The 14896-nt window shown below is 40.4% G+C and overlaps 1 protein-coding gene across 1 annotated transcript in view; it reads right to left on the bottom strand.

Annotated features, from left to right (window-relative positions):
- The window catches only part of sbno2b (strawberry notch homolog 2b), a 69237-nt gene that overhangs the window by 15024 nt on the left and 39317 nt on the right, over positions 1-14896 (bottom strand). Inside the window, 9 exon segments of the mRNA XM_032525035.1 lie at positions 38-155; positions 256-399; positions 591-681; positions 877-1010; positions 1115-1275; positions 1424-1529; positions 2297-2383; positions 3673-3797; positions 3800-3848. Of these exon segments, the coding sequence (XP_032380926.1) occupies positions 38-155; positions 256-399; positions 591-681; positions 877-1010; positions 1115-1275; positions 1424-1529; positions 2297-2383; positions 3673-3797; positions 3800-3848 (1015 nt within the window).

Raw genomic sequence — 14896 nt, 5'->3', positions numbered from 1 at the left:
CGTGTACAAGTGTGTGTTTATTTGTGTGTCAGCCTACCTGTGGCACTGGCATACACCACTCTGGCCCGGGGCAGCTTGTTTTGCAGGTCAAGCACTGCCTTGCCCATCTTTGTAGATGTGGCATTCTTGGCTTTGTGGCATTCGTCAAAAATAATCTTTAATGGGGAAAAGTCAAGGGCAAACAATGCAGATTTTGGAACACAAATTTGTGTTAGAAAACAATTGGATTGGATTATTGTTTAAATGGAAGGATACAACTCCGTCAAAGTCTGGCTTGCACCAATCTATGATCTGTTTAATTCTTGTCCGGTGCTGCCCTCCTGCCTGGCTCTCTCCAATCAGCGCAGAGTAAGTCGCAAACAGGACTCCTTCTGAGGTAGCTGTGTCTCCATACTTAATCTACAATAATAAATCAAACATTCGAAAGAGGAGAGTATTCGTGAGATGTGTATTAGCATTTACAGAGCCACACTGTCGCCAAATATAGCGTGTTTCCTGGATCCGCTTCTCATTGATGCACATATAACTCAAACAGTTGCCAGGAACAACACATTCTCTCCGCTTGTCACACTAAGTCCACCTGGACTCACCTTGTTTAAGGCATGCACAGGAATATTCTGAGCATCTATGTCTTTGAGATCCCTCTCTGCATCAAATTTCAGGTCATTGGATATGCTGAACCTGAGGGCAGAAGCAGGAAAGTCAGTCATTTGAACGGCTTATGCACTAACTAACTGCATGCAACACACAATCATATAAATTCATTTTAATTTTGAACCCTGATTGAAATCCAATGAAACTGTGGTATTTACTTAGGTTTAAAGTTATTTCTTTGGCCCCTCTATGGGGTCTACCAGAGTTCTTTATCTCTCATACCATAGTGATTTCTTCCTTCCCTTAAGGTAGTTCTCCAGGATGATTCCTGCCACGGTGCGTCCCTTTCCGACCCCTGCCCCATCTCCGATCAGGAAGCCTGCCCTCTGGTTGTTCTGAAGGATAACCTCGTGTTGCTGAGGGCGCACAAAGAGAAAATGCGTGGACAAAGATGCCTGCATAATAATACCATTAATCATAGAAGCAAAATGAAAAATGACATTATGTACTGTGTGTGTACCTGGCAGGCATAGATTATGGCCTCTAGCTGCAGAGCTGACAGTAGGCCACTGTTTATAGTTCCCTCAGGGATAGACAAAGTGTATGTGATGTCAGGAGGAGGGACACTGGATAGCGTGTTGGTCTCCACCACTATGTCAGGATGAGAAATTCCTATAGTGGCTGTAGAGAGGAAGAAAACAAAACGGCAGTTTAAAGAAGGGAAAATTTCACAAACGTGTTCAATGCACGAGTGTGTTGCTATATTAAGAAGTAAATTGTAGATGTAATAATAGATAACTAGATGTTGACATTTAGTCTAGTGACCTACATTTCGAAGGTCTGTACTCAGCATATGTGTCTACATGTCCCAGTTCCTCTGTCTCCTCTTCTTCAGCATCCTCTTCCTCCTCTGGGGGGGACTGGGTTCTCTGAGGCTGGGAACACCAAAGAGATTTTAATAATGTAATTCACATTAATAATAACAGCCACATTTGGGAGTTATGCTTCTTGTTCCAGCTTATGTGAAGACAAGTTAGAAAATACATTGTAGCTGAAAAAACTGTAGTAGTAGTTAGTAAAAGGTTAGCACAGCACATCTAGAGCTCCTTATTTGAGAATGTTAACCAGTGCAACGGTAAAAAAAACAACTTAAATTACCGGTGCGTAAAACCAGCTGAAGCAGAAGTAATAAAGCTTCAAAACATGTTTGTAACTGTTGACAGAACAGTGCTTCACATATTCCGGCAACGTCAGATTAATGTTATCTGAGAAACTGGAAATGCAAAACAGTCCCATTTATATTAAACTGTCTCTTTTCTTTATACGTAGAATATTAAATGAGGTAATCCAGTTTATTGTATAAGATCTGTTCTCTATGCAATGTGCATTTGCGCAATGCCCAATACATTCAACATGCAATGTTTTCGTCATCTGTGACCTGCCAAAGAAGGAGCAACCATTACAATTTCACTCATCACATGTTACTAATGCGGCCCTCAGTCATAGATTAGTGGCATGTTATGTTGCCATGTAAAACAATTAAGCCTCATCTTGTGTTGCAAACACAGGGCAATAACAGCTGCACATTAGACATATAACATACACTGAATATCTCTGCATTACTGACAACTGCCACTAGGCTCATCTAGTTAGAGAGCTTGGTTTCATTTTAACATCAGATTGGAGAGGTTGGTGTGGCTACCTGGAATCCTCCTAAAGGTGGGGTGCTGATAATAGCAGTTATATCATCCAAACTGGCCAAGCCATGAAACCTGCTGGTGCCATTCAGCTGTCAACAAAACATAAAATGAAGAAATACAAAAAACAAATGAAAACGGTTGCAATGCATAAGAAAAGAGTAACAGACAAAACATGATATGTCACTGTATGTGTGTGTTGTGTATAAATGAATGTGCATGAGTGTGTGTGGCCACTTCATGGATGTCTGATGGAGCAGCACTCAACAAAATGCAATTTGTTGTCTGGCGGTGAAAAGCCAATGACAACAACAACAAAAGGCAGATAAAGCCATGAGTGTCTGGGCAACATAATGGATGAAATGATGGCAGAATGAAAAGGAAAACATAAAAAGGCTTTCAGAAAGCAGCAGAAATAAATGTACTCTGATTCATATCAAAAAGATATCCTTGGACCCATCTAATTCAAAATAGACTCAACAACAATACGAGCAGGGACAGAGGATTAATACTCAAGAACAAAGTTGCTCTTCTCAGACCGACTTGGAGACCATGAAATACAACACTTCAAAGAGCTTCTTTAAAGGGACAGTTCAACAAAAGCAAAGATGATTATTGTTTATCTCATAGAATGAGTAATACCTGTATAAAAGCCAAATAATTGATTTTTTCTTTTTTTTTTTACTATTTTGTTTTACGAGCCGACTGCATCACAAACTACTTTCTTCAGTAAGTTTTTTAACATGGACTGTATAAAATAGGTTTGTGCTCCCGAGCGCTGCAATGCCCTCCCTTCTCTTCATTGAAGCCGCTACGTTTTCAGGCTTGTGGTGATACGCAATGTGCTATCGGTGCCAAAATAAATCTGTTTGGTACTGTCAATTTGTTTTGGTTCATATGTGCAATAAAAATTACACTTTGTGAGAAAAACAATCGTGGCAGAGAATCGTGTTTATATTTTTCCCTGAATCGTGCAGGCGTACTACCCTGCCCTTTGAATTATCAAATAAAATAAACATTAAAAAAACATTTGTTTTCCCGTGTGTAGATAGCAGTGACGCCTGGGTTAAAACAGTTTTAGCGTGGATGGTGTTTCTGTATTTTCAGAAGAATTAACACTAACCCAGCTACACCATGACAGTCCCATCTGAGAGTGATAGGCGGCAGAGAGCCAGAACAGCACTAATGTTTTACGGAGCAAGAGGGTCAATCTGATCCTTGCCTGCTAGTGCTTGGTGTCCATCTCCATGACAGAAGTGTGTGCGCGGATTCAAACATGTATGTATTACATAATAGTTGTAAGATGAGCTATTTGTGTGGTAATCTGTGTGTGTATGAGTGTGTGTGTGTGTGTGTGTGTGTGTGTGTGTGTGTTACTGACCTCCAACTGGCTCTGTGCTGGTGCGTTGGTGGTACTAGTGTTGATGTCCCAGAGGGTAGGTACTGTGTTCAGGTTGTCTGGGCTGATGAAGGACTGGGCATCAGCATACTCCGACAGGGAGTCAGCGGAGAAGAGAACAGAGAGTTTGTGGAGAGGTCATCAATGCAGGACAGGTCCTGAAGCCAGAGAAAGAGAGGGGTGTTAAGTTCAACCACTGATGTATGGCAACATCATGGGCAGAGCAGCGAGTCATACTGAAATTTCTACAGCTTAAAGAGTGTTTGTGAAAGTGACAAATCAAAACCAGTGTATGCAACCACAGCTAGACATAGCCTTTCCAAATACTCCCTTTACCATCGAGCTTCATAGTTAAATAAAGGAGAACTATATATCCTTATTATATATCCTAGTGCAGACACAACACACAGCTTGTGCAACAGAAGAATAATGTGTATACCTAAAAAAGAAAAAAACGTTATATGGATAGGAGTGTACCACAGACAATAAAGGTGGCCCATTCATTCTGGATTTCAGCCAATACTGCACTCTTGTGGGAGTAACACAAGTAGCCTAAACAAAATCTAATCACACACAGATGTGTGAGAGTGAGCACGTAAAATAGAAAGCGAGGGGCAGGCATAATGAGAGTGCTTGTGTCCGTGTGTATCATTTCAGCTATGGCTGCCTTACAGTCGCCCCTCTATTCATATCTTTTCCAAGCCATTAGCATGCTGCGTTCTTTAACTAGCTTCTCCCGGGCACCCTTGGGCCCCCTGAGACTTATAAACATCGATGTGGGGAGATAGGGATAGATGGATGGGAAGGGAGGAGAGAACATGGTAGACAACGACAAGTTGAACGGAGGAGAAAATGTTTTTGGAGATGGGGGTATGAATCTCCATTTTGCTGTATGTGTTTACCAGAGTGTAGTCTGAAATGTGTGTTTTATACTCTGTGGGCCTTGTGTGGAAGTTCCCACACCCCCATGTTCTAACTTCACCCTGCAGAGGTACATGAAGCAGCCTTTTATATTACCACACTATAATACTACACTGTAGTCCAACCTGGCCATGCTTATTCACTTAGATGAGATGATTGATACCCCTCTCATTTCTGTGCTGTAAAGACATGAGTAGTGTAGTACTGTATATAGTTCTACCATCAGCAGCAGGCTACATTTGCTTTGCACAATCGCCAGGCTTTTTGTAAGCATTTTAATTTTTTTAAACATTTTATTACCTTAAGACAGAGCTAATTGCTTCCCAATTTCTAGTGTTTGAGCTAAGTTAGCCATCATATTTAGTATACAGATATGACAGTTGTATAAATCTTTTCATCCAAATCCCGGCAGGAGTACGAATATAATACACAATGTTGAACTTTTCTTTTAAGGCCTGGTTGTCTGTGCTGTAAACATTGTTATTATTTATACAGTAAGTATTACACATCTCTGTAACTGTCCTGCATTTAAACATGGTTTGGCACCTCCACAGTGACACTTTTCAGATACAAAATACTGTACAGCACAATACATAATGAGTTGGGTTGGCGCACAACTATGTTATTATGACTGAAAAGGACTAATAAGCAAAGAAAAAGTCTAAGCTGTGAGAACCCAAAGTAAAACTGTCCTGAAACAGAGATGATAAGTTGTGATGCTGCCTTGGTCTCAACAATATAAGCTGCTACTGATTAATGCTATGAAGCTGTGCGGACATAACCTCAGTCATAGCTGCCTGTTAGCCATTACTCACAGTTCATCTGAAAAGGTTGCACAGGCAAGCAAGATGCAACATGACAAAACAGCAGGTATACAAACACAAGCCCACCCTTACAGACACATGGGGTATATTTTTGCCCTCTGACGTTAGAGAAACAACTCGCTGACCGTAGCGTGTGGATGTTTGTGTATTGGAAAGAGGTTTTTCAAGGGTACATACGGCACTCAGCTTATCAGCGTTTGCTAGGAGCTCTATGAGTATGCCTTTTTCTGCAACTCTCCCACTCTTTCCTTTTTTCCGTGTGTGAGTGAGAGAGTGAGAGATACAGCTGAGTGGAACAGCCACTTTTTCTAGGGTGCCAGAAGTGTAGATTTAGAATGTAGAGAGTCTCTGTTAAATATCACTACCACTCCCACATAACCTGTCGCTTTCTACCACGTTTCATTTCTCCATTTTCTTTGATTAATACTATCAGTTGTGTATTCCTATCCAATTCTAGTATATATCACCAAATGCTCTCCTTGCTTCTTTTTTGGCTCTACTGGCTGAGGATAGGCTGAGTAAACAAGAGGCTTGGAAAAGGGATACTGTGTCACCAGACGCATCATTTCACCGCAGCAAATTGGGGAAAAACACAGATGAGCACATAGTCATATGTATTTTACCATGGAAAAAATGTTTTTTTTCCTTGCAACAGATTAAATCACAAACAGCTGATGAACAAGGTTAGTAGAATAAACATTTAATGGAAAAAAAAAAGAACTGGAAAACTACTTAATGAGATTTGATATGAAAATACAGCTTAACTTGGGTTTCAATTAAAAGATACTGTGTGAGCTGTCATAATAGCTTTGCTTGTAAAAAAAATTGTTATGAAACCCTTAATGGTTTTGATATGCTGCATTACATTGGATGCATTCAAGCTCAAACTGAAACTAGTCCTATATCAATTTATTCTGAAAATATGTGATTTGCATTTGGACCTGCAGGTCTATGTTAGATTATGATATGACTTCTATGTTTTCCACATCATTTAAATTCATGTAACAGAGCATTCTGTGCTGATGCAGTGTTGTTATCAAGGAGACAGACAGTCCTGATGCAGGGAGTCACAGAAAACTGCGGCAGGTTGGTTGGTGCTAACCAAGACAAGGCCAACCTCAGGACCATGCTAATCGAGTTGTTAAGCAGAGCGTAACAGAGGCAGCAGTGTTTGTCCCCCGGCAGGCCTGTACCCAGGGCTAGTTCATCTACTGTTCCTAAGACTGGGCCCCTGCCGAGCAGAGATAAGGCTTGAATTCCAACTGCTCTGATGGTAATCAGGCTCCCTCCACAGCACACAGCCACACAACCGTATAACTACTAATCCTGCCTGGCTCTCTCTTGCTCTTTTTTTCTGCCGTGCAATAAAAATTTCTTAATGTGTGTGTGTGTGTTTTCAGAGAATCAAATCTGCTTCAAATCTTTGTTATTTCTGAGCATGCATCTGAGTGTGCGCATGCTTGTACACATACACAGAAGAACATGTGAAAACCCATGTGCATGTCATTTCTCCGCCCTGCTGTCTGCCTTGCACATTGTTCCCACTTCAATTTCTCCTCTGCTATGAATGCTAAAGCCAGCAGCATATCCACCTCTTATTCACATGGTAAAGTGCACACGCACGCACACGCGCACACGCACAACGCACACGCACACCACACACACACACACAAAAGTTTGGCCACCCTGCAGAGTTTATAACATGCCCCGTTTGGAAAGCTGAGACCTGACAGCGTCAAGGATTGTTCTCAGTCATCGTCTGGAAAGACCAGGTCAACTTTAAGGTTTTAAATGACCAGACTCCGCTGACCCTGCCCCAACAATCTGCACCATGGCTTCTTCTAAGCAGTTGCCTTGAAAACTGAAACTGAAAATAGTTGACGCTTACAAAGCAGGAGAAGGCTATAAGAAGATAGCAAAGGGTTTTAAGATGCCAATATCCTCTGTTTGGAATGTAATTAAGAAATGGCAGTCATCAGGAAAAGTGGAAGTTAAAGCAAGACCTTGAAGACCAAGAAAAATATCAGACCGAACAGCTCGCAGGATTGTGAAAAAAGCAAGTCCAAATCCACGTTTTACTGCACGATCCATCCAGAAAGACCTGGCAGACACTGGAGTTGTGGTACACCATTCCACTATAAAGAGATACTGGTACAAATATGGTCTTCATGGAAGAGTCATCAGACAAAAACCTCTTCTACGTCCTCACCACAAAAATCAGTGTTTGAAGTTTGCAAATTAACATATAGACAAGCCTGATGCATTGTGGAAACAAGTTCTGTGGACCGATGAAGTTAGAATAGAACTTTTTTGGCCCGAATGACCAAAGGTACGTTTGGAGAAGAAAGGGCACAGAATTTAATGACAAGAACCTCTGTCCAACTGTTAAGCATGGGGGGGGGATAAATCATGCTTTGGGGTTGTATTGCAGCCAGTGGTACAGGGAACATTTCACGAGTAGAAGGAAAATTGGATTCAATAAAATTTCAGCAAATTTTTGACGCTAACTTGATGCCATCTGTGAAAAAGCTGAAGTTAAAGAGAGGATGGCTTCTACATATGGATAATGATCCTAAACACACCTCAAAATCCACAGTGGATTACATCAAGAGGCGTAAACTGAAGGTTTTGCCATGGCCTTCACAATCTCCTGACCTCAACATAATTGAAAATTTATGGATATACCTTAAAAGAGCAGCGTGTGACAGACAACCCAGAAATCTCAAAGAACTGGAAGACTTTGGTAAGGAAGAATGGCCGAAAATACCTCAAACAAGAATTGTTTGCCCAAACTTTTGAGCCCCACTGTATATACACATATACAAATATATGTACACTGGGGTTCACACAGTGTATCCACAGAAGCAGTAACTTGTATTTGAATGTCTGGATCATGACAGTTGTCTGCCTGGTGAAGCTGAATGGAGGCACACAGCAGTAAAAAAACAGCAGTAACAATCCTCTTGAGTGCAGAGCTACAGTTGCTTGATGGCTGTATTTAAAGTGGTGGATATCAGCTCTAATGAACAGAACTGGAAAAATACACTTCCAAACACAAACCACCCACAAACAGCTTGGCTTCATCATCTGTTATGGTTGGTGTATTTACAGTGTTGAGTAATCTGAAACAAATAACCCCCTCCTTAAAGAATAAAATGGTGAATCCATGACTATGAGACGTAACTGCTACAAAGTACATTCAGGCCAAAATCATTATTAGCAATTACAAAATACTGAAAAGGTGTTTTTTAGCTTCAAATATGGCTTTGGGAGAAGTAAATTAAAGCCGCTACTGATATAATGACTACAATGACACTGGATATGACACCTATGATAAGCTCAGGCACTGCCATGTCTTACAAGGAAATCTAACAGCCCTATCTTTTTGTTAGCTTTATAAAAAAGAAATCCATGTACTGTGTACCTCTCTTTATCAGTAAATGGTTCTCCTTACTATTAAAGGAAAAACAGTGTCTAATCAAAAATCCCCATCAATCATAGGTGTGTATCACGACAAAGACCGCTTGGGTTAAAATATATGTATGGCTCATCAGATAGGAACCCTTTTTTAGCACATTTCCTTATAAGAATAAGTTTAGAAGACGCAGCTTGTGTTTCCTAATAAGCTCCGTTATGTTACAATCTTACCCTCTGAAATCAAATGAAGACAGTTGTCTAAACTCGTATGCAACTGTACCCTTTTTCCTCTAAAGGTTTGGTAAAACCCTCTGCATTGTAGTTATTACCACTTCTAACTCCAGTGTTATCCAGGAGAATATATGGACACCCACATGCCTCCTGTGAAACACATGGTGTTGCCAGCTGCTATTTCACACCGGACATTTCTTTAGCATGTTGTAAATGTCAACAACTGTTGACATGTCAACATGTTGTCGCTGTTGCAGGGCCACGACAGGGCCATGATTCCTTTGTGACTTTCCACCTGTAAAGACCCTTCAGTTATTTTTTAATGCAGTTCATGACAAAGCCAAAGGCTGACAATAAACCAACCTTAAACAGAAATGACTTTCTTTGTTACTGCTTTAATTAGAGGCTAATGTGATCCCCCTATTATCAAAAGGCAAGCGTCAGGTAAAGTACTGTAAACATAGCCCTTAGCCTCATCCTGTAAACTCAATAACCTGCCTCAGCTTTAAGGCCAGGCTAAAGCCCAGGCAGGCAGGCGGCCCATGTCCTGGGCTTTCCCCTCCTACACACTGCCAGCTTTTCCAAGGCCAGGAAACAAGTAACCCTGTCCTCCCACTAACCCCACACACCCACATGTAGATACACAAGAACACAAATCAAATGACCTCGTTGTCTCACACATACTGTACATTTTTATCACCTTTTACTTACTGTATTACTCACAGTCTTTTAAACTCCATCCCCCTTGTTTCCCATCCCATCTCTGTCACCTTTTCTGCTTGCCCTTTTAGCCTCTCACTTTGTGTTTATCCTAGTTTTGTTTTTCCCACAGAAGTCTGAAGCAGGAAGAGGCTCTATTTAATCCAACACTTACTTTTCACTGATATTAATATGACTCAACATCCTTTTGGGAGATATTATCACTGGCTATAAATGCTGATAAAATGCCATGCATCTTGTTCGTAATGTAGGTAGTTCAAAATGACGGTGTTACCTTGATTAACCCTGTCAACGAGACAAGCAGTTGCACCGAAAGCTACGGTCTTAGCTGTCAATTTTTGTGGTGTGTCTATGTAGAAAGGGTGGTGGGACGGTAGGTTTACAAACCACCCATCCCACACTTATCATCAGTTAACTAAAACAACCCCCCCCCCCCCCAGGCTCTCCCTTCTGGGGTCAGCTGTTGACCTTGTCCATGCATTCAACAGAACCTTATTGATGGCCTGTGAGTGTGTGCGTCTTTTTAAGTAGTGGGGCATGGAACTAAAAAGCCATCACTGGTGTCTCTCTTCCTGTCTGGATTATGTTATGCCAAGCTGTCTGCATGTCTTGCATCCCTGACATATCTGTTGAGCTGTGACTTTAATAGCACAGCTCAAAGCTTTTCCTTTTCCTTGACCATCTCACAGACTTGAAGCAAACACTGATTTATGAGCAAAATTGAGAAGACTGGCAGCAGTTAGAGCCCTTCTGAATTAAATATAAAATTGTTTCGGTGCGTTATAGTTAAGCACACCAAGTGTTTTGTGGACAGTAAAAGCAGTCTTTGTATACCGAAATTACTTTATTAGACACGCAGACATAAATCAGCTCATCCCGTCACAGAGCTTTGATCAAGGAGCCAATTTGTCAAAAAGACACTGTCTTTTTACGAGTACAAGCATGGAAAGTTTTACATCTTGTTTCGGACCCTTTAGTCACACAACCTCCAGCCAAAAAATACATTCAAACACTTTTGAAAGTCCTTCACAGACAACTAAAAGTCTCAGGTCTAGAGAAGTGCTCACTAGTTGACATAATTGACATCAAAGAGCTTCACTTAGGACCCCGCCAAGCCGAAACTGATGTTAAAAGGCCTCTGACAATGACAGCTGAAATTACATTTGCAAATGTTATTTTAAAAAGGATGGTCTGAGAAACGATAATAATAATGGGTTCAAAAGAAAAATCATTATATAATCTTTGTCTATCTCACAGACGATCACATACAGGCTAGACTTGACTAACATTTCAAGAACAATCAAAGCCAGTCCAGCAACCTTCTGACAGGCAAGCCTTCATGTCGTGCCAAGTCTGAGTAAAGCAAGCCAGGTACGGCTTGATGCTTACAAGTCTCCTGGAAATTCCTAGTGTTTTCATACATTCTGGAAAAGAAAAGGATGTCACGTCATTTAAAGAACTGTAATGCAAGTAGGAGAGCCTGAAACTTAAGCTGACTTAGTAGAAACTAACAAGGCTCTACGATCCTCATGGTACTGACAGCAAATAAATCTTCTTGGCAAATATAGATTCTTTCTCCACCAAAGAAGGACAAGCAAAGTTAAACAAGTGAAAAGTAGCACAAGATTAGAAAAAAAAATAAGAGAACTGAGGAAAGAGCCAGAAATATAGAGAGAAGCAGTGACAAAGATTTCAAGTATTTGGGGTGGTGCCTAGAGGATGTTACGCACAGAAAGATGCCATGAGGATGAGATGGCATGCACAGTGGCATGTCTCAGTAGTTTATCCCTGTTTAGTCCTGAAAAAAGACTAAGAAATGATATGAAAAAATATGGTGGGCATCTGAAAAGGATGTGTGATTGTGAAATTAAGAGAACATAAGAAAACAAAGAACACGAAAAATGACTCACACAGCTTCAAATTCTGTGTGTGGGTAATTGTGTTTGTGTGATAACTAAATGCGTGTGTGAGCCTGCTTCCTCCGTGTTGAAAAAAAGTGGATGTGAGGGGAGTGTTGACGCCAAGGTGACGTCACAGTTATGGAGAAATGTCAACATATCACACACAACACTTACAGGGGCAAACGCTGTCATTTTTTACAGTCACATGCAAAATGGCCTAGAGAATAACTAAAATTGGTATTAAAATCTAAGCAAGACAATGTGACTGTGTTAATTGGTCACAACTTTAGAGAACACTGGTGGCATGCAGTGAAGAAGAAGATTGTATTGTCTATAGAGGACAAAAACATCATGCTCTAACAGGGACTTGTCAGAGCCTCAAGTACATTTTCACATGTTGATATGCATGTGTAAATTGGTAATAAACAGTACAGCAACACTGACATTTAAAGTGATTTAATGTCTGAGGAATGGTGGACTTGTTTCCAGTAAGTTGCTGAAGTTGGTTGTGCTTACTGGGGAGGGTATTTACTCTCTTCCAACCACGGGCAGAGTAACTGGGACACCAGCCACTTTAACTATTACGACAAGTCGACTAAACTTTCACATCATGACGGTTGCGTGATGGCTGACAGATAAACTTAAAAGGCTTTTTGATCCTGATTAAAAGGTTCTTTTAACACATAATAAAGTACATTTTGAAGTTAAAAGAACCCTCCAAAAACAACTACAACCAATGTTTACTGCATGCGTTTCCCACTTTGGGGGGAAAAAAGGGAATGTGCTTCAACATCAATTCCATCCGGTAAGAGACACAGTGGCCCAAAACTATTTCCATCACACACGCGTCAAAAATACTGTATTAGTGTGACATCCCACCAAGAGGGCAGAAGAGATCAACAACTAAACATTAATTTCTGGTCTACAGAAGAGTTGACTTTGGAGGGCGGAGAGAGAGAGGAGAATGACGTGCAACAAAAGGACGTTGGCCGAAACCAAACTGGGGACCTTGTGATTACATGGAACACATCTTAACCGTTCAGCTACAGGATGATAAGGTGACAAAGTTTGAAATTTCAAAACATACCCATCTGATTATACTTTTAAATTCCAAACTCAAGTCAAATGGAAATAAGGACAACAGCTCTGCTATTATTAAAGGCAACCACAGATGCATGAAAACTAAAATCTTTTGTTTGTGGTAAACCTGTGCGGTGACAGATTCACCCTACTGCAGTGGTTGTTCTGTTTCTGAATACTGTCAGACCTGACATATTTAAGGCATCTTGTATCCTGCAAGAATTGTTTTAATGTCCAGCAATAATTAGCTTAGCTAGGATATAACCCCGTTATGTTGTCTTTTCACGAGCACCACCCTGGGTTATTCCACTGTTGCAGTTTTAATTGGCCATTATGTGTGATTCATTTAAACACAATGCTCACAGGTTTAATTATTGCTAACAATGTAAGATATTGGTAAAGATGGCATGCAAGATAAGAGATAAGATTTTCTTGTTCCGCTGTTCATTTTGCCACTCATCATCAGGCCAACCCCCATGCGCTCACTCATCCTCACTATCATTGTTTATTCACTTCCCGTAAGCTGCACGACTAGACCATGTTTGAGGTTTAACGTAATACCAGGAAACTGACAACATGTGCCCACCAAGAGGCTGCTGTGCTGCAACCCTGGCCTTAAAGTATAGGATCACAATTTTTTCAATTCCTTTTTTAAAGTCTGGTTTAAAGCAATAGTGAAATTACCAATAAAAAAAGACTTGGCTTTGGAAAGAACCCACTGATGGCTGAAGCCTCGGATTTGCTTCATATAAATGTTGGAATACCTTTTTGGAACAGAAACAGGATAGTGAATTTTGGCCCCCATCTTCTAGATTTAAAGCACATTAGGAGGGTATCTCTATATTGCCAGTATGAAGAGGAGGAATAAAACCTTCTTCAGTGTTAATATTGGAACCTGGCTATTTTTAAATATAGACTAAAAGTTGTGAACTTATCCTTAAAAGGGTGTAGAACAGATGTTGTGGCATAAGGTGGAAAGTAAACATGCATATTGATGCATGGATATATTAACTACATATGTTGTGGAGAGAGACATCCCAGCCAGCTTGTCAGGGAAAAACCAACAGAAGAAAATGAGCCCCGGTTACAGGATACGCAGCCAACCCAACTTCAGTCTGTACGTTTGTCATTTAACAAAAACATTGTTGTTTGAAGCATAAACTAATTGAAACCAACGATTGGGTCATTTTTTAAATGAGCCAATAAACTTAATCAGAAATTCAGTGGAAATGGGCTTATCAAGCCTTGCCCCAATAAAGGCTGTAGACTGACTGATATGAGCTACAATTCCACCAACACTGTAGTCTAATGAATAGCAAATAAAAATAACAGTTCAGTTCTATTTACAGCGCAGAACAACAATAGCCTGAAATATGATTGCCATCCAGAAAACAGACAAGAGTGCTATTTAGCCTCGCAAGATATCAGGTTCTCACATTTACTGGAAGACAGCAAGGAGTGAGGGAGACAATCATTTGTCATAGTTCCTGGCTGGGAATGAGAATCTCAAAGGCGTGCAGTGTAATTGACTGGCCACTTTGGCCTGCCAGCAAAGACATGTCATTTTTCTCTTTTAATAACCAGCAGCAGGGTTTGGGTTAATATGCAGAAATAAAAAGTGGAGTAGATTATTGTTTTCTGTACCAGAAATTAAGCTATTCCCAACTCGAAAACGGCGGTCAACGGAGAACGCTAGTAAAAAAAAAAAAAAGTTCTTAGTCTAGGATGTCTTTGTCCAGGATATCGGCCTTTGTAAGCATTCAAAAACTTGTTTGAAATTGATTTCCACACAGTTTAGCTGAGTAACCTATCACTCACTTTAAAAGTGTACAGTTTTTTTTTAATAACAGATTAATTTTAATGTAGGCCAAGCTCTAGAGTGAAAAAACAAAATGACGAAAAAGCACGGGCCTGCTCCCCTCAATGATCGGATTATAATATGGCAGTATTTTCAAAATAGAAAAGTAAAAAGAAGAAAAGACAAAAACAGCCATAAATGAGTAATAAAGTGCTTACTAGTCTTATCTAGAAGTTCCTTGATAAGGACAATACAACTCAGTCACAATTCAAAGTTTTCAATTACTGACTGTGACATAAAAAAAAGAAAGAGTT

The sequence above is a fragment of the Etheostoma spectabile genome, chromosome 9 (genome assembly GCF_008692095.1).
Source record: "Etheostoma spectabile isolate EspeVRDwgs_2016 chromosome 9, UIUC_Espe_1.0, whole genome shotgun sequence".
Lineage (NCBI taxonomy): Eukaryota > Metazoa > Chordata > Actinopteri > Perciformes > Percidae > Etheostoma > Etheostoma spectabile.
Note: the sequence above shows the minus strand (reverse complement) of the source record. Positions and strands in the feature narration are given on the sequence as shown.